The following is a 27228-nucleotide window of genomic DNA, read 5'->3' as shown; positions in this document are numbered from 1 at the left end:
TCTCTGGGTGGATCTTTGTCTTGACTCTCGTGGCTTGTTCTTGGTCTTGCAGCTCTTCTGATGTCCGAGGTGGAGTATCCTGTAGCCTGTAGAGCCCAGTTTAGGTGGTTCAGTTTGTTACTGCACTGTTGCTTCATCATTACTACACTGTTGCAATGAGAGCAACTGATCTCGCAAAACCCTCTTACAGTGCCAAGGCTTATTAAATACGGTTTTCTGTGGGCGAGCAGATGGTGACTACTGGATGGCTTATGTTCTGTATCAGAAACTAGAGATGATGTGGTCTGTGCAATTTTCTGAATCAGCACCTCAAATAACCAAAACAAATCTAGTTGATTAAAAACTGATTCGTAAACCTTTTGGTACTAAAGTTGGGAGAGTGATCCCTGCTCGAAAAAAAGTTTGGGAACCACTGTTCTAAGGTTTAGGGCAGGAGCTGGGTAAATGACCCCGGAGGGCTGCATCCAGCCTCCAGGCCTTAGGTTGGGGACCCCTGCAATAGAGAAACATCTTCCACCAGCTGACCAAGTTCCAGTAATCCCATCCTTGTCCAAAACATTAACCACACAGGAACTAGAGAGCACTCTTTATTCTTACGAATTTTCCTTCAAGAATAAATCAATGGGGCATCTTATTGATAGGCCCTCATGCTGCATGTAAGGCACGCCACTTGTCCAAAGGGCCCCTGTTGGGGATGTATTTCACTCCGCAACCATCAGGGATGAGGCGCTTTTCAGCCACCATTCCCTCAAACTCGTCAGCGTTGAATTTGGTGAAGCCCCATTTCTTGGAAATGTGGATCTGTGGAACAACACAAAGAGCTATCAGACAACTGAGCCACACCTCCCATTTTATTTTTGAACATGACTTAACATAAGCATCACTATGAACATTTACTATTGCGTATCAGCAATTGCACAAGTGCTCCCATAATCCAGTCTTCCCTACTAGCCTACAAAGCAAGTCAGTAATGAGATTAAGAACCTTGGGTCCATGATGATGATTATTTATTTACTTTTATCCCATGGATGGGACTCAAAGCAGCATACAAAAAATGAAAAAGACAACTACATAATGCACAAAACCATCTACCCACCCAACATATAAACAATAAATCCACACATTGTATAAAACAAGAGTTACACACACACACTAGCCATCCCATGCTACGCGTTGCTGTGGCTGTCTGGGTATATGTGTTTTGTTTATGTATATGTGGTGTATATATTTGTGTATACGTGTATCTATGTGTGTTTGCATGTGTGTGTGTGTGTGGTTTTGTGCATGCATTGTAATGTATTTCTTTTTTTTTTTTTTGCTTTTTCAGTCTCTTCTGCTGTGTTTTTCAGGGTTTTTATGAGTGATGGTCACTCATTGGCCTGAGAGATGTCTTGTGTCCAAATTTGGTGTCAATTCATCCAGTGTTTTTTCAGTTATGTTAATCCCACAAACAAACATTACATTTTTATTTATTTACTAGCCGTCCCCTGCCACGCGTTGCTGTGGCCCACTCTGGTGGTCATGGAGGTTCTGTGTGGGAGGTTTGGCCCAATTCTATTATTGGTGGGATTCAGAATGATCTGTGATTGTAGGTGAACTATAAATCCCAGCAACTACAACTACCAAATGTCAAGATTCTTTTTTCCCCAAACTCCACCAGTGTTCATATTTGGACATATTGAGTATTCATGTAGAGTTTGGTCCAGATCCATCATTGTTTGAGTCCACAGTGATCTCTGGATGTAGGTGAAATCCAAAACCAAAGGACACTGCCCACCAAATCCTTCTAGTATTTTCTGTTTGTCATGGAAGTTCTGTGTGCCAAGTTTGGGTCAATTCCATCGTTGGAGGGGTTCAGAATGCTCTTTGATTGTAGGTGAACTATAAATCCCAGCAACTACAACTCCCAAATGACAAAATCAATTTTTTGACTGAAGGACATACATTGGGTTGTTAGGTGTATTGTGTCCAAATTTGGTGCCAATTCGTCCAGTGGTTTTTTGAGTTCTGTTAATCTCACAAATAAACATTACATTTTTATTTATATAAGATATATAAGTAACAAAATAATCACATATATCATTAAAAGCTCTATGACTCAGGCCACTGAGGTTATCCTAACAAGTTAAAACATTAAACTATTAATTTATTATAACAACAATAAAGCAAGCATATAATTTCAATTAGTGTTTTGGAAGCCGACGTCTGGGAAAAAAGGACTGATTGTCACACATTACCTTCTGACGTCCAGGGAACTTGAACTTGGCTCTGCGCAGGGCTTCGATAACATGTTCCTTGTTCTGCACCTTGGTACGGATGGACATGATGACCTGGCCAATGTGGACACGAGCTACTGTCCCCTGAGGCTTGCCAAAGGCTCCACGCATCCCAGTCTGGAGCCTACAATACAAACCACAGCATAATATCTTAAGTCTATTACTTCCAATGTATGAACACTGCTATCAGGGCACCAGCCAAACTCTCTTGGTGAAAATGCAAGCAAAGAGAGCCCATCACCAAAGGTACTACTTCACCCAGAGTAAAAGGTGTTCCCAAGGTCCCTTAAGGTACTCTGTACAAGGAACGGAGCACGTACACAACCAAGGGAGTTTGCTATGCGCAGCCATTGCACACCATCCACTGATAGCAACAGGGGCTGGTCGGCTTAATTGACTGCAGAGCCTAATGTTAGCTACAATCAGAGCCAAGTCTGTAACCCGTTTCTTACCTATCAGCTCCAGCACAGGACAACATCTTGTTGATGCGGATGACATGGAAGGGATGGAGGCGCACTCGGATGTGGAAGCCATCCTTGCCACAGCTCTTCACCATGTACTTGTTGGCACAGATCCTGGCAGCCTCTAGAGCTGTGGGAGCAGAGCAAGAGAGTGAGGCAGACAGACGGAGGCAGAGTGCAACATCTTTGCCCACAGCACAGTGTGACATCTCAGGACTCCTTACCTTCTGATGACAATTGTTCATACTCATCGGACACCATGTGCCCACAGAGAGGGAACTCATCAACCTTTGCCTTCTTCCTGCCCAAGTCAAAAATCCTGATTTTGGGATCTGCAGGAAAAAGTAATTACATCAGCTCTTTGTGCAGAGTAGCACAAACACCTAAACCAGGAGTCCTCAAACATTTTAAACAGAGGGCCAGGTCGCAGTCCCTCAAACTGTTGGAGGGCCGGATTATAATTTGGGGATAAAAAACATGAATGAATTCCTATGCACACTGCACATCTTATTTGGAGTTCAAAAAAACCCACTTAAAAACAATATAATGATTAAATTAAGAACTATTTAAACAAATATAAATTAATTAGTATTTGAATGGGAAGTGTGGACCTGTTTTTGGGTGATGAGCTAGGATTGTTGTTGTTGTTGTGTCCTTCCAAGTCGTTTCAGACTTAGGTTGACCCTGAGCGAGGGCCGGGTAAATGACCTTGGAGGGCCGTATCTGGCCCCCGGGCCATAGTTTGGGGACCTCTGATCTAAACCCTTTGACATTCAAAGGTGGGGAAGCTACTGGCCAAATTAATACAGGCTGAGTATCCATGATCCAAAATGTTTGGAAGCATACTTGTATATACATAATGAAACATTTTGCAGATGGGACTAAAGTCTAAACATGGAATCTGAATATACTTCATATATATCCACACATATACCCTGAATATAGTGTTATAAACAACATTTTAATACTGTGTATGAAAGAACGTTTATGTCTATCCAACCATCAGAAAACCAAAGCTGTCACTATCTCAGCAATCCATGTGGACAATTTTGGAAGCATTTTGGATTTTCGAATCCCCGATAAGGGATACTCAGCCTGCACCACTTTGATGATGCATCTCAACAGGAAATCTTATATTTCTTAAAACTTATATTGCTTCCTGAAATCAGAGAACTCTCATTTATAATTTATCTTATGCCCCTGCCACACATAAAATTTCATAAGTTTGGACCACGCTACTCTACTTACCAGGAACACCCCTGCAGAAGCGGGACTTGGGATAAGGCTTATTCTTGCAATACCGATAGCTAGACAAAAAGACAGTGTAAGGTAAAATATTTAGAAAAAACTGCCACGACCATCACTGAATAATTTAAATAGATTCTGATATTCTAGCTAGATGAGTTTCGGAAGTAGCCATCAATACTGGCCCTGAATGCCTCCTAAATACAAAATTATTGTCTCTTATCCTTTGTCCCTTAATATCTGTCAGCACGGAGAAGTGCAAATTTCAGAAACTGGCCTGAGAGCTAGATCAACCCCTCACATCAACCTTGAAAATATTATGTAATTTCTTTCTGCTTGTGGGTAAATATTTCTTGCTGTTTCTTTGTCAGTGTTAATGTAGACATTGTCTGGTTTGCCTACTCTGTAACAGGCGACATATCATTCTCCTTCTTTAGGGGTCCCTTTCAAATCTAGGATACTATATCTCCCTGTGTGTGTGTGAATCAAATATATCTATCTATATCTATGACTGGATGGGTGTTTGTCAGGAAGCAGCTTTGATTACGTTTTCTTGCCCTGGTGAAGGGAGTTGGACTGGATAGCCTTAAGTATTTTCTGTTGGTCATGGGGGTTCTGTATGGGAAGTTTGCCCCAATTCTGTCATTGGTGGGGTTCAACATGCTCTTTAATTGTAGGTGAGCTATAAATCCCAATAACTAAAATTCCCAAATGTCAAGGTCTATTTCCCCCAAACTCCACCTGTGTTCATATTTGGGCATATGGAATACTCGTGCCAAGTTTGGTCCAGATCCATCATTGTTTGAGTCCACAGTGCTCTCTGGATGGAGGTGAACTACAACTCCCAAACTCACGGTCAATGCCCACCAAACCATTCTAGTGTTTTCTGTTGGTTATGGGAGTCCTTTGTGCCACGTTTGGTTCAATTAAATTGTTGCTAGAGTTCAGAATAATCTTTGATTGCATGTTAACCATAAATCCCAGCAACTACAATTCCCAAGTGACAAAATAAATTTTTGAGCAATGGTCACTCCTTGAGTTAGTAAGTGTCTTGTGTCCAAATTTGGTGTCAATTCCCCTTGTGGTTTTTGAGTTATGTTAATCCCACAAACGAACATTACATTTTTATTTATAGATAGATTAACCCAGGTTTGCTTTTCAGAATTATTTTCAGTATTTTCAAGCCATGGATGTGTCTAAATGGGTGGATGCGGAAGGGTGAGTTTCTCCTCATAACCCATTCCAGCATAGATTCTTATGCCAAGCTTTTAGAGGGCACAAACTGGCAGCCAAGTATTTGTATATTTCAATGTTTGACCCCATGCAAGTATGTATCAACGCTTTGACTGCCATGGCTCAATACTATGGGATACTGGGATGTGTCGTTTGGTTTGTTGTTGTTTTTTTGTCGCGTCAGGAGCGACTTGAGAAACTGCAAGTCGCTTCTGGTGTGAGAGAATTGGCCGTCTGCAAGGATGCTGCCCAGGGGACGCCTGGATGATATGATTTTTGTTTTTATCATCCTTGTGGGAGGCTTCTCTCATGTCCCCGCATGCGGGGTGTAGTTTGGTGAGGCCCCAGCCTTCTTGGGCTGAGAAGCCCTTGAGAAACGATAAATCCCAGGATTCCACAGCATTGGATCCAGGGCAGACTCAATAGTGGTGTCCAGACAGGCCCTATGTTCCAGGATCTGATTCCAGGTTTTCTGCTTTAAAACGGATTATATGAGTCCCCACTGGCAGAAAATCTGGGATAAACAGAAAACCTGGGATCAGATCCTGGGATATAGCGCCCAAAGTACAGTATGGATGCACCATGAGTCAGCATTTTGGCTTCAGATCAAGGGGCCATTCAAATATGGCGAAAACAGAAGGAGTCAAGGAGTGGGTCGTGTTCAATGAAACACGATGAATTTGCGTTTGGGGAGGAGGCAAACTCACCAACGGGCGGGTCGGCGGCCCATGTCTGCGGGTCTGGAAGGAGAGAAAAGCGGAGAAAGTCAGTTACAGCCCTTCAAAGCCACCGAAGACAGGCCTGAGGCCTACACTCCCCACGCAGCGCCCGCCTGGCCCTCCGCGCACTCACCTCGCCGAGCGGAAAAGAGAGCGGGGACGCGCCTGCGCGGGCCTTATCAACCACTACCGCTCTAGGACGGCTAGGGGCATAGATGCCGGGCTGTGCCTCGTGGAGGGCGGGGCCTCACGAGACTGCACTCTGGCAACCTCTCGCGTGAGTTCGTCGCAAGTCTCGCGTTGTTTGGATAAGTTTCTTCCATTCCACGCCTCCCCCTTTTCCACCTTCAAGGAGACTTAAAGATGGCAGTATCGGTCGCTTTGAGCACCTCAAGGAACCTCTGGAGGCCGTCTTTGCTGGCATCTCGCTCGGTGAGAAGCCTGACTTCGGTTCGCGGAGGGAATTCGTGTTCACGTTTGGTTTCGTCTCAAGGGAAGCTGAGGGGGAGGGAAAGAGAAGGTCGGATAAGAAGCTTTCTGATTGGTTGATAGGCGGGCCAAAAGGGAGAAGACGATTTTCCAATTGGTTCAAACCCCCAAACGGTTGGTAGGGAGGAGTTTCTATCCTGGCAGCGGGTGGGCGGGATTAACTGCGCCAGGGTTCGTTCTGATTGGGCGGTAGAAGTAGAGTGGCAGAGGATTGAAGGGTGGTTTGAAAAGGGGTGAAGACAGGGCCATTTCACGTGAGGATTGTCATGGAGTGAGGAGGGTCTTCCTAGGCTGAAGTAATAATAAAAGAAAGTGCCTGCTTTTCCCCAATAGCCACCCCCTGCCACATAGAATCATAGAATCAAAGAGTTGGAAGAGACCTCATGGGCCATCCAGTCCAACCCCCTGCCAAGAAGCAGGAATATTGCATTCAAAGCACCCCTGACAGATGGCCATCCAGCCTCTGTTTAAAAGCTTCCAAAGAAGGAGCCTCCACCCCACTCCGGGGCAGAGAGTTCCACTGCTGAACGGCTCTCACACTCAGGAGGTTCTTCCTCATGTTCAGATGGAAAATAAAGTAATGAGAAAATGTTGGTTTCTAATATATATAATTTCTTGATGCTTGTGGCCAAACAGTATTTCTTGCTGTTTCTTTGTCAGTGTTGATGTGGAGAGTGCCTGGTTTGCCTATAATAATAATAATAATAATAATAATAATAATAAACCTTTATTTATACCCCGCTACCATCTCCCGAAGGACTCGGTGCGGCTTACAAGAGGCCGAGCCCAAATACATCAATAAAACACAACAACAGAACAATAATTTAAAAAAACTCTCATAAACAAGGCAAAAAAAATCCAATCACACCGCGGCGCCTACTCTGGAACATGCAACATATAATTGTCCTTTAAGGGTCCCTTTCAAATCTATGATAATATATATCTCTGTGTGTGAATCATATATATCTATCTGTATCTATGGCTGGATGGCTCTTTGTCAGGAGGGCTTTGATTACGTTTTCTTGCCCTGGTGAAGGGAGTTGGACTGAATGGCCCTAAATATTTTCTGTTGGTCATGGGGGTTCTGTATGGGAAGTTTGCCCCAATTCTGTCATTAGTGGGGTTCAAAATGCTCTTTGATTGTAGGTAAACTATAAATCCCAGTAACTAAAACTCCCAAATGTCACGGTCTATTTTCCCCAAACTCCATCTCTGTTCATATTTGGGTAAATGAAATATTCGTGGCAAGTTTGGTCCAGATCCATCATTGTTTGAGTCCACAGTGCTCCCTGGATGTAGGTGAACTACAACTCCCAAACTCAGGTCAATGCCCACCAAACACTTCTAGTGTTTTCTGTTGGTTATGGGAGTCCTGTGTGCCACGTTTGGTTCAATTCCATCGTTGGAATTCAGAATGATCTTTGATTGTATGTTAACTATAAAACTCAGCAACTACAACTCCCAAGTGACAAAATCAATTTTTTGAGTGGTGGTCACTCATTGGGTTAGTAGGTGTCTTGTGGCTGAATTTGGCAGCAATTCATCCAGTGGTTTTTGAGTTCAGTTATTCCCACAAACGAACATTACATTTTTATTTATATAGATGTTATTTATATAGATAAAGCTCCACCTAGTTAATATCTCTGACACAAAGATTGCCCTGGATTTCATTTAGTCCAGTTTCAATAAATATTGAAATCCCAGCAGATAAGGGGAATGCCATTGTAATCATGAAAACAGAACAATACAAAGAAAAAATCTGACAATTCCTAGATCCCACTGCATGCAAAGAAACTAAAACAGGACCCAGTCTACAAAATCACCAGAAAAACCAACACTTTGATTAAGAACTCAGCAATTAATCTTAACATACACCAACAATTATGCATGATCCATCGTGAGCAACGTTGAATCCCCCACATATGATTTGGCAAAATTTCTGACCAAACAACTACAAACCCATATTGGGTTCACTACACACTACATTAAGGACTCAGCCCATGGATATTAAGGACATGGATGAATTGACATTTTGGTTGAGACAAAATAATGGAAAAGGAATGAAAAAGACAGACTGGAAGGCCCTTGAGGACTATATGAAAAATTAACAGTAAACAAAAAGAATGATGATAAGAGGAATGGAAGTTGGAAGGACCATTTCTTTTTCTTTTCTTTTTTTTTTGGAGAAAAAATATGAAAATATAATATAAATTAATGAACAGCAAAAGAAGGTAGAACGGAAGTCAAAATTTTATTATTTTTATCCTTTTTTCCCCTTTTTGTTTTTCTTTTTTCCACTTCCTTTGTTTGGTATAGGTCTATGATAGTGCTTGTGTTTAATAGTATTATGTTATGTTATGAAGTGTTATTTTATATTGTCCTATGTAAGTCATTAATAAAAAGTACTCAAAAAAAGGACTCAGCCCACTTCATAGAAAAATCAGCAATCTCAAACTCCACACCAATGACAAACGGATCGAAGGATCAAAGTAGATTGGCTGCAGTTAAGTGAGGGATTGACTATTGCTAGATGAAGTGGCCCTCTTCTGATGTCACTGGGAAAGAAAGGAGTGATAGGTGGCATGTGCATGAGAGGAATTGAGGAAGGAAGGGAACGAAAGGGAGAAAGAAGGAAGAAAGAGAAAGGATAGGTGGAAAGGTATGAAGAATAGAAAAGAGATGAAGAAGGGAATGGAGGGGATGAAGAAAGGGATGAAAGAGTGGGAAAGAGGTAAGAGAAAGGAAAGAACGAAGAGGGGGAAAGAAAGAACCACAAAGAGCTTGCCCAAAGAGAGTTGATGTAGTGATGCCAGGGAGACATTGTGAGGTAGGCTTTCTCAGATCTGGAGAAGGTTGGTGGGCAGTCGTCCCAATGACACCTGGGCAGCACTAGGTATATATGCTAGTAATTCATATATGATGGGCTCATTGATTGAAGCATTATTTACCAAGTGAAATATCCAATTCTGGATTCTGCCAATGGGAGATAGCAAAGCCTTTTGTGAAACTAGAATTCTGTGGAGCCAGGCAGAATGCCTAGCATAGCGAGGAGGAACGTGAGGTTCTCCAGAAGTTGCTGCACTACAATTCTACTCATTCCTCACCGTTGGCTTGGACAGCTGGCACTGATTATTTCTCAATCCCAGTTTAGTGCATCTCTAATCTCAAATAGTTCTTTTCTACACTTGTAAACACAGATGACTTCCTGATTCCCCAAATGCCCTTCTCAGATTTAATCTGATTTTCCCTGTCCTTCACAGGTCCAGGCTCTGACAGACAGCAGCCGTAGGAATGTGGCCTCGGTTTGTATAGCTCATATTTATTTTTCATATTAGAATTATTCTCGAAGGGAGAGGAGTCCTAGAAAGATGGTTCAAGGAGACAGTCATAGCCTATTGCATATTTCTACAACCTCCTGCATATTATCACTGTTCCACCTCCTAAGACAGTAAATGCAAAGGATGTGATGGTGCCTTTCCCTATTCCATGTACAGAAGTCAAGTCACTTGTCTTGAATCTTACTTCAATACTAATGATAGGAGAATGTTCTCCACTGTTGCTAAGACAGCAATCTCCTTTTGAAGATGAAAGTTGGTTAATAATAATGATTCATAATAATGGAAGGTGGGCAAATAGATGGTATATTGGGGGGATTAGTTGGGAGGGGGAATAATCCCTGCAAATGCAATGGGGCATCAGGAAGCTCTGAGGGAGGGAGATGCAGCCTGCAAAACAGACCGTTATGAGGTTGTGAGCCAAATATAGGGAGTCCTCGAGTTATAACCTTCCATCTTACATACGATTCCTAGTTACAATGTAAGGCAAGGCAACAGGAAGTGAAAGAAAATTGAGAGAAACAGCCAAACTGCTCAAAAGTAACAACCAGGAAGTTGCCTGTCCTCATCTGCTGCCTGAGGCAATTGTCTCACTGTACATAAGACCTCCCACTTTTCACCAGCATAATAACAGTCTTGGATGACTGTGTTGCTCTGTGAAGTGAAGCAATTATATTTAAAAAATAGATATTACAAATATTGTGATGAATATTGACTGATGGTGATAATATAAGACTGACAAAATCCTATCTGAATAATCTGTGCAAGCATTACTTTCTTTAAAGTTGCATCTTCTACATGCTGTCTAAAACATCTTCTCTTTTTTGTCTTTTGTCTCCCAATACCTGGTCTTCAGCAACAGACAATTGTAAGTAATTTTCTCAGTGTTGGCAATGTTAAAGTAAAACTTCTAGCTAATTGTTAGAACCCCTCTGTCCAGAACCAAATATTTAAAAGTCCCAAATTTAGATAGCAATGGACAAGGGGAGAAAGGTATAAGACATTTATTTATTTATTTATTTTAATTTCTACCTCGCCTTTTTCACCCGAAGGGACTCAAGACGGCTTACAATTCCGGCAAAAATTCAATGCCGGTAAAAACCAGTACCAACAATAAAAATTATACAGTTAAAACTATTAACATTAAGCAATAATAAAATACATCCCTATACAAATTTAAAAAGCATATAAAGTGCATAGTTCAATTCGTCCATAACCCTGCTCATAATCCTTAATCCAGACTGTGTTGAAAGCATAGAAACTTATTCTTTGAATGCTTGTGCGCAGAGCCAAGTCTTCAGCTTTTTCGTAAAACCCAGAAGGGATGGGACCTGCCTGATGTCGCTGGGGAGGGAGTTCCACAGCCAAGGGGTCACCATGGAAAAGACCCTGTCTTTATTCCCACCATGCTTGCGAAGGCGGTGGGACCAAGATCAGGGCCTCCCCAGAAGATCTTAAAGTTCTAATAAATGTCCCCACTCAATGTTGCACTGGGGGATAGAATAATTTAAAGCCTCTGGAATGATGCGTTCATTTTGATGCTAAGTATATATAAATATGTTATTATATTGGATGTTACATGGTTAGGAGTATACTTTTAAGGTTTTAGTCATAGTTGTGAACAGCGGGTTTAGTTCAGCAGTTTAAAAAGCGGTTCTGAGAATCTGTTGATTTCCTGCAACCTCTTTGGAAGGAAGAATGAGCAAAGTTTTCTTTCACCACTTCCAACCCATTTTTCCATGGAACTTGACAGCCTTATAGACAACTGTGTTCCCCAGTTAGCATGCAATGAGGGGATGGAGTTATCCCTGGCTTGCTGGAGAGAAGAAAATGGTTGGATTGGATTTTGTACTCATCTGCTTATGTCCTTTTATCTTGCCTTATAGCCACCTCCTGCCAAATATGGGGGGCGGCACACCGTGACCATGATCCCTGGAGATGGCATTGGGCCGGAACTTATGCTTCATGTCAAGGAAGTATTCAGGTAGAAAAGCCTACACTTCTTTATATCCGGAGCTTAATACCTACATGTGGTTTGTTGTCTGCCTTCTACTCATTTGCAAATTGTGGTGACCCTAAAGGGGATCCATCATGAGGTTTTCTTTGCAAGATTTGTTCAAAAGAGGTTTGGCATTGCCTTCCTCTAATGATGATGATGATGATTATTATTATTATGTTTTGGAACACAATACACCAGACATCACGATTGTGAAAAAGAAAATAGTCTGGATTATTGACAGTCGCATTGAGGAAAAACAACAGGAAAAACTCAGCCGCTGTCAAGACCTCAAAATCAAACTGCAAAGGCTCTGGCATAAACCAGTACAGGTGGTGCCAGTGGTCATTGGCGCACTGGGTGCCATGCCAAAAGATCTCAGCCGGCATTTGGAAACAATAAACATCGACAAAATCACGATCTGTCAACTGCAAAAGGCCACCTTACTGGGATGTGTGCGCATCATTCGAAAATACATCACACAGTCCTAGACGCTTGGGAAGTGTTTGACTTGTGGTTTTGTGATACTAAATCCAGCATATAGATCTCGTTTGCTGTGACATACTGTGCTTTTGTGTCAATAATAATAATAATAATAATAATAATAATAGATTTATACCCTGCCACGATCTCCCCAATGGGGACTTGGGGCGGCTAACATGAGGCCAAGCCCAACAATTAAAACAAATCAAAATGAAATACATATGGCAAATAATAACATCAAATGAAATACATATAAAGCTAATTAATACATAATCAAATACAGAAAATGAAATAAAATAATTAAAAATATATTCACAGCGGGCTGAGACGGTGTAACTTGTGGGTTTCCATGGCTGAGCAGGGATTCAAAGCCTAGTCCTCGGAGTTATAATCCAACCCGAACCATTGTTATACTTGTTCTTTAATACTGTTTATTTGCTCTATATCCTGCCTTTCTTCTGGTGTCTCAAGGGCTCTTCCCTTGCACATTTTTATCTGCATTTCAACCGCACAAAGTAGGCAAGGCTGAGAGCCAGAGAAATGGGCACAGGGCTACAAATGAATTTCTTGGCTCAGTGGAGACTCAGAATAGGATCTCCCACTCCCCAGCCTGATTCTGTAGCTTTTTTTCTGTGCTACCTCAGAGCCAGGCATAAATCACAGGCGGCCTATTTTAGAGAATGCATAAATATCTACATAGGATCTCATGCCTTTTCCAAAACTTAATTGGGATTGGCAATCACTGACCAGAACTGTCCTTTTCTCCTTTCTCCCAGGCATGCTTGCGTACCTGTGGACTTTGAAGAGGTTATTGTGAGCTCAGCGGCATCTGAAGAGGACATGAAGAATGCCTTGATGGCCATTCGGCGTAACCGTGTGGCCCTCAAAGGTAAAAAGTTTGACTGTTTATATAGTTGCTGATCAAAGGATGGGTCACTTCACCTTCACAAATTAGGCTGAAGTGATATAGTGGAGATGGTGTTTGTGTGATGTGGCAATTTGTGTTAGGTGGAAGGTAGATCTGGATCTACTGTTGTATTCTAGGTGATTTTCAGTAGATCAGCAGTGAAATGACTCCCACCCTAAGTAATATTTCTGAAGGATGCCTGTCACAACCAGGATTGCAAGGATTGTGAGATTGTTGCAGTTAGGCAACAATCAGAAAATTCAGAAAATTGCATTGGATAGACCACATCAGCTCTAGTTTAAACAAATTCCTGAGTTCAGTATTTCTTTAATTCTGAATATGTATTTCTGTTCATGTGGAATATTTGTATTGGATTTGATATGAAATATGTATTTTGGTTCTCTTTGGTGTATCTTGGAGTTTTAGTAAAAATTGTAGTGGATCTCTTTGAGTCTATAGACCGCTCCTCCATGCTGTGGTTGTGGCAGGGGAGCGCAGGATTAGGGTTTGATAGAGATAGCTAGGATGTACAGCAGTGGTTCCCAACCTTTTTTTGACCAGGGACCACTTTATCCAAGGAGCACTGCCCAACATTAGTACCAAAAGGGTTATGAATCAGTTTTTGGTCAACTTTAGATTTAGTTATTGGTGGGGACGAGGGAGAGGGCCTTCTCGGTGGTGGCCCCCTCGACTCTGGAACTCGCTTCCCAAGCACATCCGGGATGCCCCAACTCTGGCAATTTTTAGGAGGAGCCTGAAAACGTGGTTGTTCCAGTGTGCGTTTCCAGAATAATGAATTTCTCAGCAATATGCCCTCAAAATACACTTTATTATTGATTTAGGATTGATTGATTTGCACGCCCTATCCCCTCCGAAAAATTTCCATCCCAGTTATATCCTACCTTGCTCATGCCCAGCATTATTTTTTAAATTTTAAATTTTACATGTGGCCCAACCTTAGGTTTTTAAATGCTTGTTGTGTTACTGTATTGCTTTATTTTATTTTATTTTTGTTTATGAGATGTATTTTAATTGTTGTTCTTGTTTGTTGTTATTGTTTTATTATTGATGTGTTGTGGGCTCGGCCTCATGTAAGCCGCACCGAGTCCCTTGGGGAGATGGTAGCGGGGTATAAATATTATTATTATTATTATTATTATTATTATTATTATTTGGGATGCTGATTCAGAAAATTGTATTGGATAGACCACATCAGCTCTAGTTTCTGATACAGAACATATACTATCCAGTATTTGCCATCTGCTCACAAACAGAAATCCATATTTAATAAGCCTCAGCACTATAAGAGAGTTTTGCGAGACCAGTCTCTCTCGTTGCAATGGTGTAGTAACAGAGAGGCCATGGACCATATTTTAGTTCTTGCGGACCACTGGTGGTCCACGAACCACAGGGTGGGAAGTACTGATGTACAGAATGAGCTGGGTAGTGACAGAGGATATGTCCTGTGAAAACAGGAAACTGGGTGATAGTGAACTTTATGGAAATGACTTCTAGAAAAGAGATGCTCAGTCTTTATCGGCACTGTTACGAGGCTGCCCCATCTCATCATCTCATGCTTGGGAGATCCAAAAATGAGACTCCTGATTGACTGGTTCTCTGTTTTCTGGTTTTATAGGAAATATTGAGACGAACCATAACCTCCCACCTTCCCACAAGTCTCGGAACAACATCCTGCGGTGAGATGAAAGAGGCCTGAACAAGCCTAGGAATTGGCTAAATAAATCTCATTCAACTTGTAACTTTCCATAGAAAGTCCACCATGAGCTTAATAACCTCCATCATTGGGGGAGCCTCTCTGGAACTATTAAAAACAAGGGGTTGGGTTTGTACTTCTATTCTGTTGAATGGAGGATTAGCAGACTGTAAGATAGCCCTGCACATGCAAGCACAAGCCAAGGTCTCCCCGACCTTAGTTAGGTCTATTTATTTATTTTTATTTATTTACGACATTTATATGCCGCCCTTCTCACCCCGAAGGGGACCCAGAGCAGCTTACAAGTAAAAAGTAAATACAATATATTATTATTACCATAGCACAATTTTAATATTATATATTACATTGTACTATAACATTATACTGTAATGTTATTAGTAATAGTACATTACATTATATTGTAATGTTATTATTAATAGTACATTTAATATAAAATATATAATTATAATATCATTTTTATCATTAGTAGTATATTGTATTACATTATAATATTATCAATATTATATGTATATACAATATATTATATTATATTATATTATATTATATTATATTCACAGTGCAGGAGACAAGATGGAAATGCCTTCCTATCCCCTCTCTTTATTCTGATCTCAGAGCTACTAGCTAGTCACTTCCTTCCTAGGTCTGGGAAGTCTATAATATTTATAATAGGAGTCTTAGTTAGCTGGGCCTCGTGACAAGATGGGGAAGAAACTGAGGGCTGGGACAACAGAAGTGGGAAAAATGCTTTCTGGAGTTTATTCTGTGTGACCTTCCCTTCTGCTTCTATAGTACCAACCTGGATCTCTTTGCTAATGTTATTCATTGCAAGAGCCTTCCGGGAGTGGCAACAAGGCACCACGATATTGACATCTTCATCATCCGGGAGAACACAGAGGGGGAGTACAGCAGCCTGGAGCATGAGGTACTGATTGGTCAAGGGAGCTAGCTTTTAATGAGATCAATACTCTTTCTGATCTAGGTGGACTTGTTTGTTTTCTATACTGTCTGGTTGTTTCAGGTCCAAGTAGAGTGTTGGGGATTGGAGAACCTTCAGGGTAGAATTCCAATTTGGCAGGGGATTGGCCAACAGGTGTGGCTAAGGGTACAAAGGTAGGACCAACCCAAAGTGACCTCCAGTGGCCAGCAGAGTGTGAACTACTTGCGTTTTTTAGTTCGCTGTCTGAGCTGGATCCTGTGTAATACCTGAAATTGTCATTCTAGGATTTACACCTAATTGTCAACATACCCTCTTATCTCAAAGATCTCTTTTCTGATTGAGGTTACCACCCAGTGCTTTCTCCTAGGTTAATTACAAGGTTGCTGTGAGGTTTTTAAAAGTTGTATGGCTATGTTCCAGTAGCATTCTCTTCTGATGTTTCACCTGCATTTATGGCAGGCATCCTCAGAGGTTTGTGAAGTCTGTTGGAAATGAGGCAGTGAGGTTTATATATTAATTGAATGTCCAGGGTAGGAGAAAGAACTCTTGTCAGTTTGAGGCAAGTGTGAATGTTGCAATTAGCCAGCTTGATTAGCATTTAATAGCCTTGCAGCTTCAAAGCCTGGCTGTTGCTGCCTAGGGCGATCGTTTGTTTGGGAGGTGTTAGCTGGCACTTGATTGTTGGCTGTCTGGAATTCCCCTGTTTTTTGAGCAGTGTTCTTTATTTACTGTCTTGATTGTGGTGTTTTTAAAATACTAGTAATAAGATTTTGTTCATTTCCATGGTTTCCTCCTTTCTGTTGAAATTGTCTACATGCTTGTGGATTTCAGTGGCTTCTCTGTGTAGTCCGACATGGTGGTTGTCAGAGTGGTCCAGTATTTCTGTGTTCTCCAATAATATTCTATGGCCAGGTTGGTTCATCAAGTGCTCTGCTATGGCTGACTTAAAAACCTGAAAAATTCAAAGCAACCCAGTGAACAGAGAGCTCCTTCCCTCCTCTTCTCCTTGGTTCAAATAGCCAGAGACTTTGTAGATTATTCTTTCACCACTTCTTAGCTGCACAGCCATGTGCTAAATAATAATAATAATAATAATAATAATAGCCAAATGAGTGTTTATATGACAACATGCAGCTGGTTTTTACTTTGTTTCACAAAGAATTAGACAGACAGGCGAACCCAACTTGTTTAGTAAATGATGCAGCTCCTGTAAAAAGTAGCTTCTGAGATATGTCAGATGAAGAGGCAGGAGGAGAAAGTTTAGCTTTCTAGGGTTAGTAGTCCTCTGGATCAGAGTTGGCAGCTTCCTTGCACGATAGCCCTCCTTTTCTTCCCAGCTCTCATTTCTTCCTTGGCACCATCTTAGAAATGTCGAACCAACCCTGGGGATCTTTCTTCCCTCAGAGTGTCTCTGGTGTTGTGGAGAGCCTGAAGATCATCACCAAGGTCAAGTCCCTGCGCATTGCTGACTATGCCTTCAAGTTGGCACATGAATTGGGACGCAAGAAGGTGACAGCTGTCCACAAAGCCAATATCATGTGAGTTGTGCGATGGGCATTTATGTGGTACTAGCCGCTCCCTGCCACGCTTTGCTGTGGCCCAGTCTGTGTATATGTGTTTTGTTTGTGTATGTATTTGTGTATATGTGTGTTTGTCTATATATGTATGTGGCTTTGTGCATTCATTGTAATGTAATTTTTGTGTTTTGGCTTTTAAAGTCTCCTCTGCTGTGTTTTTCAGTGTTTTATGAGTGATGGTCACTCATTGGGATGTTTGCCCCAATTCTTTCATTGGTGGGATTCAGAATGCTCTTTGAACTATAAATCCCAGTAACTACAACTCCCAAATGTCAAGGTCTATTTCCCCCAAACACCATCTGTATTCATATTTGGGCATATTGAGTATTCATGCCAAGTTTGGTCCAGATCCATCATTGTTTGAGCCCACAGTGCTCTCTGGATGTAGGTGAACTACAACTCCCAAACTCAAGGTCAATGCCCCCCAAACCCTTCGAGTGTTTTATATTGGTCATGGGAGTCCTGTGTGCCATGTTGGGTTCAATTCCATCATTAATGGAGTTTAGAATACTCTCTGATTGTAGGTTAATTATAAATCCCAGCAACTACAACTCCCAAATGACAATTGTGTGTGTGTGTGTGTGATGGTCACTCCTTGGGTTAGTAGGTGTCTTTTGGCCAAATTTGGTAGCAATTCGTCAAGTGGTTTTTTAGTTATGTTAATCCCACAAACGAACACTACATTTTTATTTATATAGATAGAGGATCAGCTTAGAATAGTTGTAGAATAGCGTAAGCATTTCCTGACTCATCAATACCTAGTGTAGTATGGTTTTCCCCAGTAGGAAATGATGCCAGTCTTATGTACACTCCAGGAATGGCTACTGTACCTTGGAGCAGCTTTCCTTAGTATAGTGAAGAGAAGCAAGGCTGACCTGATATCCAGTCCAGCTCCATAGACTCTATTTTCCTTACTTATGATTCATACTAGTTCTGCTGCCTGTGCTACTGTCAATGCTGATCTGGGGCCTTTCTCTCTTCTCTTAAAGGAAGCTGGGCGATGGTCTCTTCCTGCAGTGTTGCAAAGAGGTGGCAGCAGGGTACCCAAACATCACCTTTGAGAGCATGATTGTTGACAATACCACAATGCAGGTATTCATTATTTATTTATTTACAGTACTTATATTCCACCCTTCTCACCCCTCAGGGGACTCGGGGTGGATTACAATGCACATATACATGGCAAACATTCAATGCCAGTTGGACATACAACATATATATATATTATTTTTATCTTTCATTAAATATACATTAAATATACCGCTGGAGCCCCTGGCGGCACAGTGGGTTAAACCCCTGTACCAGCAGGACTGAAGACCGACAGGTCGCAGGTTCAAATGCAGGGAGAGGTGGATGAGTTCCCTCTATCAGCTCCGGCTCCTCATGCAGGGACATAAGAGAAGCCTCCCACAAGGATGATAAAAACATCAATTCATCCTGGCGTCCCCTGGGCAACTACAACAATGTTCAATCACTTTCGATGTGCAAAACCTTACTTTTCTAACGTTATAAAACCCATCAATAAAAATATTACAAAAAAGAGACATACAACATATATAGACAGACACAGAGGCAATTTAACATTCTGGCTGTGCCAAAGTTTTTTCGGGTTCATGAGGATATGCTCGATTCCGGCTCAATCCGGCCGCAGGGGGAGCTGCCACTTCACCATCCATTGTGACACTTTTGATGGAGTACTTCCTTGTTCATCTCCACGCTGCTGGAAGGTTTCTTTTTATGGCATGTTAGGTAAATTAGCCTCCCTGCATAAAACGGTACCTAAATTTCCTACTTCACAGATGCAACTGTCTTTCAGGCTGCACAGGTCAACAGCAAGCTAGATTAATGGCAGGAAGCTCACTCTGACCCAGACTGGCTTCGAACTTATGACCTCTTGGTCAGTAGTGATTTAATGCAGCTGTCTCCCAGCTAGCTCCGCCACAGCCTGGTCCTACACTGAAGCTACTTTGGTTTCGTGTCTGGGTGCGCTTTCAAATGCACAACTCTTTGAGTCTGTAAAGAAAATCCAAACCTTGGTTTTCTGCATTCCCTTGGCAGTGAGGCTCAGAAATTCATACTATTTAAAGTATACATTTATTTTATACTCTTTACATTCCCTAAGTCAATTTTGCGTGTTTCCTTTAATTTTCCTAAAGCACTCTCCCTTTCTAAATTATTACCTATAGACTTCCTGTGAATAAATTATTACTGAGAACTTTTCTTCCTCACAATTCTATGCTGATACTGAAGAACTACTGGTTTGTTAGTAGAGTCTTTGTGCCTGATTTAAGACAGGCCCCAAACCCATCCTGATTGTGTTGTGGCTTCTGTTAATGGCTGTTGATTCTTTCCCACTCACCGCTTTCTCTCAATTCCCAGCTGGTGTCCCGTCCACAGCAGTTTGATGTCATGGTTATGCCAAACCTCTATGGCAACATCGTCAACAATGTCTGTGCTGGATTGGTCGGGGGCCCAGGTCTGGTGCCAGGGGCCAATTATGGGCACAACTATGCGGTGTTTGAAACGGTGAGAGTGAGAACGAGAAGTGAGATGTCAACGTTTTGGTAAAACTGGAGGGGGTGGGTGGGATGTGTGTGTTAGGTGACAGCAGCTGTGGACAGCAATATATACTTCTTGTTAGGTAATTTCAAAAAAGGAAAAAGTACTGTATATACTCGAGTATAAGCCTAATTTTTCACAATAAGACCACACGATTAAAAACTATGGGAAGGCCAAATGTAAAATTAAAATTGAAAATAATGCTGGAACAGGGGCGAAAAAGTGATAAAACCAAAACATAAACAACAAGCAACATCATCAAAATTACATTAAACATCAATAACAAAATAGCATTACAATAAACAAAAAACACAGACATAGTAAACAGTGGGCGGGCCACATGTACAGGATAAAATGTTAAAAACTGTAATGAGATAAAAAATAGGAGCAAGTTATTTGCCGGGAGCTCATAAAGATACACAGGGTTGTGAAACTAAACTTCCCCTTTGGGGGGGGGGGGTGTATTTCAGTGATAGAAGCATTGAGGGGAGCAATAGTTTCGTATTGTGCACCTTCCTCGCCAAAGGCACAGTGGAAGAGCCAGGTTTTGAGGTTCTTTTTAAACGCTTCCAGTGTAGGGGCTTTCCTGATCTCACCAGGTAATGAGTTCCAGAGTCAGAGGAGAAGGCTCTTTCCCTTGTGCCCACAAGACAAGCCTGTGAGATTGGCAGGGGCGAAAGGAGGGCCTCTCCAGAAGATCGTAGGGCCCGGGTTGGTTCATGGAGAGAGATATAGGCAGTTCTAACCTAGCAGTTCGAAAACATGCAAATGTGAGTAAATCACTTCGGCAGGAAGGTAACGGCACTCCATGCAGTCATGCTGGCCACAAGACCTTGGAGGCACCTACGGACAACACTGGCTGTTTGGCTTAGAAATGGAGATGAGCACCACCTCCCAGAGTCAGACACGACTAGACTTAATGTCAGGGGAAACCTTCAGCTTTACTAAGGGAGTGGATATGCCTCGTAAAGGCAGGGAGGCATCAGGAAGCTCTGGGGGGTGGAGATGCAGGCCACAAAACAATCTGGTGTGCAGTCGTGAGCCAGATATTGCTAACCCTTGCTTAGAGAAGGGAATTCCTTTTATACTTCCTAGGGAGCTTGCAAGGCATGGGTTTGGACATGAGGAGGGAATAGAGGGAAGAAGGAAAGCCGAGGGAAGGAAGGCAGCTTCAAAAATGCAGGGGGAATTGAATGGTGTTATAAAAACCAAGATGTGCATAATTAATTTTTAAACTGACGCCTTAAAGGTAGTGAAAAGCCAGGTAGTGGCTGGCTGCTGTGGGCATTGGTTCTTACTGCCACCATTGCTTTATTCCATCCGTCTGTGTGCAGTCAGCCCCTGGAGGAAGAGTCCCCAGTGTAACCAATGTGACTTCTAGTTATGCTTTAGCTCAAACACTTTTCAAACAAAGAATTGTTTTGGGAGGGAAAAAAACCCAAAAAGCTTGATCGGATAATACCAGAAGACTGTCAGAACCAGGATCTCTACTAGATCATGAAAATAGAATGCTCCCTGTTTCTGACAGATAATAATAATAATAATAATAATAATAATAATAATACTTTATTTATACCCCGCCGCCATCTCCCCAAGGGGACTCGGAGCAACTTACATGAGGCACAGTTGCTTGGAAGGGATGCATTGGTTATAATTCCCAATGTTTTTATGTCACACATTTTTAGGTCCCTTTTTTCCCTCTTGTCTTTTTAGGCCACACGCAATACTGGTAAGAGCATTGCCGGCAAGAACATTGCCAACCCTACTGCTACACTGTTGGCTGGCTGCATGATGCTGGACCATCTCAAGTAAGTGCTCTGGTCCTTTCCCTCCTGAAGCAGTTGTAACACTGCTGCTCAAATTTAGTTAATCACAGTTCATAACTGAGAGGGATTGAGGGGTAAGGGATTTTCCTATAAGGAGGCCTGGGTTCTAATAGTAGCTTTGCCATAAAACATATGTGTCAGTAGCCTTGGAAGTGGCTCAACATAGCATTTCAAGGATAACATGAGGGAGTAGCACATGGTGCCTTAAGCTACGTGCAGGAAGGATGAGATAAATATGAATTGAATCAGTATCTCACTCAGTGAAATTGGAATGGGGTGGCTAGAGGTGGCATTTAGACTGGCATTCATCCTTTGGATCTGTTTTCCATTTCAGACTGCACAACTACGCATCTGTTATCCGCAAGGCAGTCCTAGCCTCTATGGATGATCCACTTGTGAGTAGTCCTTTTCCTCCTCTTGAACCAATTGTGAATCAAGACATTTGGGAACCTGCTAAAAAGAGATTCTCTGAGTCAGAATGTGTGTGTTTTTTAAAATTTGTGCCAAATATTTCCAGTTGGTTTGAATGAATACACAGCAGGCATTCCAAGACATAGGTCCATGTTCAGGATGGAATAATTGATGAAGAAATCATGATGAATGTTCCCATTGGTGAATCAAAGATGGCAGAGTGAGAGGTTGTCTAATGTTAACAAGTAGCCTGCAAATGGGCCAGGGAAATCCTGAGACAAGGAGACTTCTGTATTATCGAAAGCTTGTATTGGCGAAAGCTTTCATGGTTGGAGTCACTGGGTTGTAGGTTTTTCAGACTGTTTGGCCATGTTCTAGAAGCATTCTCGCCTGACGTTTCGCCAGCATCTGTGGCAGGCATCCTCGGAGATTGTGAGGTCTGTTGGAAACTAGGAAAATTGGGTTTATATATCTGTGGAAAGTCCAGGGTGGGAGAAAGAACTCATGTCTGTTGGAGCTAGGTGTGAATGTTTCCATTGGCTACCTTGATTAGCATTTGATGGTCTGACAGTTTTTAAGGGTGGCTTGTTACTGCCTGGGGGCAGTAACATGTGGGGACATGAGAGAAGCCATCCCACAAGGATGATAAAACATCATAACATCTAGGTGTCCCCTGGGCAACGTCCTTGCAGACGGCCAATTCTCTCACACCAGAAGCAACTTGCAGTTTCTCAAGTCGCTCCTGACACGACAAACTGCCTGGGGGAATCCTTTGTTGAGATGTGATTAGCTGTTCCTGATTTCTTTTCTTTTTTTTTTTTGGTCTGGAGTAAATAAAGAACAAAACTCAAGCACAGGGGAACTCCAGACAAGAAACAATAATGAACAGCTAATCACCTCTCAACAAAGAGTGAACTGTCAGGAGAGAATGCTTCTAGAACATGGCCATACAGCTTGATTAATAATGTGACTATTAATCTCCAGTTGGTAGGTGAGGGTCCATTACATGGCCTGATCTACTGAAGTGGATTACTCTACAGTACTTTTTTTCGTGTTAGGAGCAACTTGAGAAACTGCAATTTGCTTCTGGTGTGAGAGAATTGGCCATCTGCAGGGATTGTAGAAATACATAGCAAAAATACTTAAGAATTGGCTTCTAATTTGTGTATTTGAATTTGTGTATTTGAATTAAATGGACTCCCACTTCTGAAAAGCTTTTAACTTAGAGAAGGCTATACAGTACATTTCCGATCCTGCTTTAGCTACACTGCACTCTTATCAGTATTAACTGTGAATGGGGTTGGGTGAATGTACCGTAATTCTTTTATTTCCCCTCTCCAGACCCATACCCCAGATATTGGTGGCCAGGGAACCACCTCAGAAGCTGTTCAATCAATTCTGAAACAGATCAAGAAGACAGACCATAGCTTGATGCAGGTAAGGTAGGCAGAATGGCTACATGCATTAGGCTTTTTTGTGCCTCCTGGTATTCTCAAAATGTTTAGATTTTGTTTTGTTATAGAGTAGACCCCTGGTGGCACAGCAGGTTAAACTGTGAGCTGCTGAACTTGCTGACCGAAAGGTTCGCGGTTCGAATCTGGGGAGCAGGGGTGAGCTCTAGCTGTTAGCCCCAGCTTCTGCCAACCTAGCAGATCGAAAACATCGAAGTGTGAGTATATCAATAGGTACCGCTTCCTCAAGAAGGTAACAGCACTCCAGTCATGCTGGCCACATGACCTTGGAGGAGTCTACCGACAACACCGGCTCTTTGGCTTACAAATGGAGATGAGCATCACCCCCTGGAGTTGGACACAACTTGACTTAATATCAGGGGAAACCTTTACCTTTTATCTCTAAACCTACATATTGCATGAGGAACCAGTTTCATGTTCACCCTTGAATGAGGGCCTGTTCCCAGACCCATGTAATATGATTTTTGTGTATAATGTGGAACCCTATTTTTCTTACCTGAAATGAATTATTCCCTTGTCTCCCAGAAAAAAATATACAGTAGGATCATGCAGGAGGGGCTAGCGATGCCTAAGGCAGTCTATGCTCTATACCTCCAGCACAATTCCATAGTAAACATCTGGTAGAGGCTGACCATAGAATCAGACTGGGGGCCTAGAGAAAGCATTTATCTAGACATCATTAGGTCCTTGTGTGTTATTCTATGGAAGTGGTTCCCAAACTAAGGGCTGGGTGCGACCCTCCAAAGTCATTGACTCAGCACCTACCTTAAACATTAGACTTAAGGTTGCCCTAAATCTGAAATGCCTCGAAGGCACACAACAACAACAATCCTAATTAACTTGACTAACTCATCAGCCAAACGCAGGTCCACACTTCCCACTGAAAGACTGTTAAGTTTATGTTGGTGAAAATGGTTCTTCATTTTAAATATTTTTATTTCAATTTTTGGTACTACAAATAAGATACGTGCAGTGTGCATAGGAATGTATTTTTTTTTCAAACTATAGTCCAATCCTCCAACTGTCTGACTCTGTGCTTTAAAAGTTTGAGGATCTCTGTACTATGTTATTCAACAGTATTTATTTTTATTTATTTATTTACAGCTTTTATATTCTGCCCTTCTCACCCCGCAGGGGACTCAGGGCGGATTACAGTGTACACATATATGGCAAACATTCAGTGCCAATGTATTGTTGAAGGCTTTCATGGCTGGAATCACTAGGCTCTTGTGGGTTTTTTCGGGCTATAGGGCCATGTTCTAGAGGCATTTCTCCTGACCTTTCGCCTGCATCTATGACAAGCATCCGTGCGGTCACCTCACTACCTCTGAGGATGCTTGCCATAGATGCAGGCGAAACGTCAGGAGAAATGCCTCTAGAACATGGCCCTATAGCCCGAAAAAACCCACGGGATCCTATTCAATGCCAATTTTTGACATACAAACATATACAGACATACACAGAGGCTATTTAACTATTTCTGGCTGCCAGGGGAGCTGTCGCTTTCATCATCCATCTGCGACGCTGATTAAGCACTTCCGCATTCCCCGCATGCTTCCCCGCTGGAATGCTTTGCTGGAGTCTTCTTTATGGCCTCATAAATCAGTTAATTTAGCCTCCCCACACTTTAAGGTGGTACCTTATTTTCCTACTTGACAGATGCAACTGTCTTTTGGGTTGCAAAGGTCGACAACAGGCTACACACAATTGGTTGGAAACCCACTCCAACCCGGGCTGGCTTCAAACTCATGACCTTTTTGGTCAGAGTGAGCTTAATGCAGCTGACACTCAGCCAGCTGCGCCACAATCCCGGTGCAGTATATCTTTGGATATACTGTAACTGAAACTATTCAATAAGCTCATATAATAAGCAGACGTACTGTATTGAATGTTTATTTCATATACAGTATATACAACCAGAAACCTTTTAAGATGAGGGCATGGGTGTGTGCAAGATGGGATCCTCAGAAACCTGATGTAGACATTTCTAGCAGAAGTTGAAAATAATGTGTTGCTGCTGCTGATGTATTGCTTGCAGTCTTTGATAAAGTTTATTGTTATTTCCATTTTTGGTACTACAAATAAGATATGTGAAGTGTGCATAGGAATGTATTTTTTTCAAACTATAGTCCAACCCTCCAACTGTCTCTTTCACCCTCCATTCGTGCCTCTTCAAATTCTGCAGCACTGCTGGTCACAGCTGACCTCCAGCTTTTTAAAGTTATTAGAAAATCCTATAATGACAAACCATGCTTATATGTCTGTCTCCTGGCAGTTTATGCTATCTTTAGGAATGAAATGTAATGCAGGAAACAGGGAGATTGATGTAAGCCTAGTTCTTGACCTCCCTTAAGGTGAAAAGTCAGTGGGGCTCCTTGAAACATCCAGAAGCAGAGACCAGTTGAAAATTGGGCCACTTCTACATTGCCATATAAAATCCACATTATCCGCTTTGAACTGGATTACTGTATATATTCAAGTATAAGCCCCCTTTTTAGGCTGAAAAAGCTCTCCTTGGCTTATACTTGAGTCAAGGTTATTTATTATTTTGTTCTGTTTGTTGTTGTTGTTGTTCATTCGTTCAGTCGCCTCCGACTCTTCGTGACCTCATGGACCAGCCCACGCCAGAGCTCCCTGTCGGCCGTTACCACCCCCAGCTCCCTCAAGGTCAGTCCAGTCACTTCAAGGATGCCATCCATCCATCTTGCCCTTGGTCGGCCCCTCTTCCTTTTGCCTTCTGTTAGTATTATTTTTATTTCATGTATTATTTTACTCTCTTTATTATTATTACATTTACAGTATTTTACCCTATTATTATTATTATTACATTTGTTATACATTATTATTGCATTTATTATTTTACTCTATTATTATATTTATTAGTTTGCTCTATTATTACTGTTATTATTGCATTTCCATTATTTTACTTTATTATTATTACATTTATTATTTTATTCTCTTTATTATTGTTGGAAGGATGTGTAAGTATATTTACATCGAAGAAGATTTAATCAGAGTTGGCCAGTCTTATCTCAAATTACAGTTATATATATAAATATTCAAAAACATTTCACCTCCTGGCGCCTCAATTAATGTTAATTTTATTGGTATCTGTTTTTATTTTGAAATTTACCTGTAGCAGCTGCATTTCTCACCCTCGGCTTATACTTGAGTCAATATGTTTTCCCAGTTTTCTGTGGTAAAATTAGGTGCCTCGGCTTATATTCAGGTTGGCTTATACTCGAGTATATACGGTATATGGCAATGTATTTAGAAATATACTGGAATGTAGCTGGGCAGAATGGGAAAAATAAGCTTGGTCAAAACCTGTAAATTAACTCTTCTACCCTCATTTTCTTTCCAGTGACATGATGAAGCTGAAGCAGTGTTCTCCCCCTACTGCTAAAAAAACCTGTTGTCTGTAAACGGAGCAGGTCCTTCCACTCCAAACTGTCCAAGCACAACATTCACCTTCTGTACATAGTGTTTGAGTTGGCGTTTCCTCCGCAAATTAAATTAATACAATTGTGAGCTCTTGTTATGTCTCTTTTAATTGGTTTAGTAAGA

At 41.7% G+C, this 27228-nt stretch overlaps 2 protein-coding genes and 1 non-coding gene across 4 annotated transcripts; 1 reads left to right on the top strand and 2 right to left on the bottom strand.

Moving 5' to 3' along the window:
* Window positions 1–574: 574 nt before the first annotated feature.
* On the bottom strand, window positions 575–6091 carry RPL10 (ribosomal protein L10). Its single transcript, XM_060763150.2, has 6 exons — window positions 5923–6091; window positions 3986–4044; window positions 2962–3069; window positions 2729–2867; window positions 2238–2400; window positions 575–801 (listed from the first exon to the last, which is right to left on the bottom strand). Exons 1-6 carry the CDS (start codon window positions 5943–5945, stop codon window positions 646–648), a joined length of 648 nt encoding a protein of 215 aa, XP_060619133.2. The 5' UTR covers window positions 5946–6091; the 3' UTR covers window positions 575–645.
* On the bottom strand, window positions 2545–2679 carry LOC132769550 (small nucleolar RNA SNORA70). Its single transcript, XR_009630875.2, has one exon. It is a non-coding gene; the product is annotated as a small nucleolar RNA SNORA70 (small nucleolar RNA).
* Window positions 6092–6209: 118 nt separating the features above from the next.
* Window positions 6210–27192, top strand: IDH3G (isocitrate dehydrogenase (NAD(+)) 3 non-catalytic subunit gamma). Of its 2 annotated transcripts, XM_060763148.2 has the most exons (14): window positions 6210–6366; window positions 9684–9725; window positions 10615–10626; window positions 11645–11742; window positions 13014–13126; window positions 14781–14841; window positions 15669–15801; window positions 17221–17354; window positions 18383–18485; window positions 19773–19919; window positions 21666–21760; window positions 22113–22173; window positions 23531–23626; window positions 27026–27192. In XM_060763148.2, exons 1-14 carry the CDS (start codon window positions 6298–6300, stop codon window positions 27026–27028), a joined length of 1167 nt encoding a protein of 388 aa, XP_060619131.2. In that variant the 5' UTR covers window positions 6210–6297; the 3' UTR covers window positions 27029–27192. The 2 variants fall into 2 exon arrangements, with proteins under 2 accessions (XP_060619131.2, XP_060619132.2); XM_060763149.2 differs by lacking the exon at window positions 10615–10626.
* Window positions 27193–27228: the final 36 nt, after the last annotated feature.

This window comes from Anolis sagrei, chromosome 2 (assembly GCF_037176765.1).
Source record: "Anolis sagrei isolate rAnoSag1 chromosome 2, rAnoSag1.mat, whole genome shotgun sequence".
Taxonomy (NCBI): domain Eukaryota; kingdom Metazoa; phylum Chordata; class Lepidosauria; order Squamata; family Dactyloidae; genus Anolis; species Anolis sagrei.
This window is presented reverse-complemented; position numbering and strand designations above follow the sequence as displayed.

Coding starts and splice junctions, on each gene's coding strand:
- RPL10 (XM_060763150.2), bottom strand. CDS start 5,945: ATGGGCCGCCGACCCGCCCGTTG. Junction 4,045..5,922: donor GGCCGCCGACCCGCCCGTTG/GTGAGTTTGCCT, acceptor CTTTTTGTCTAG/CTATCGGTATTGCAAGAATA. Junction 2,401..2,728: donor TCCTGTGCTGGAGCTGATAG/GTAAGAAACGGG, acceptor TTTGTATTGTAG/GCTCCAGACTGGGATGCGTG.
- IDH3G (XM_060763148.2), top strand. CDS start 6,298: ATGGCAGTATCGGTCGCTTTGAGCACCTCAAGGAACCTCTGGAGGCCG. Junction 14,842..15,668: donor TCTCGGAACAACATCCTGCG/GTGAGATGAAAG, acceptor CTGCTTCTATAG/TACCAACCTGGATCTCTTTG. Junction 19,920..21,665: donor ACTATGCGGTGTTTGAAACG/GTGAGAGTGAGA, acceptor TTGTCTTTTTAG/GCCACACGCAATACTGGTAA.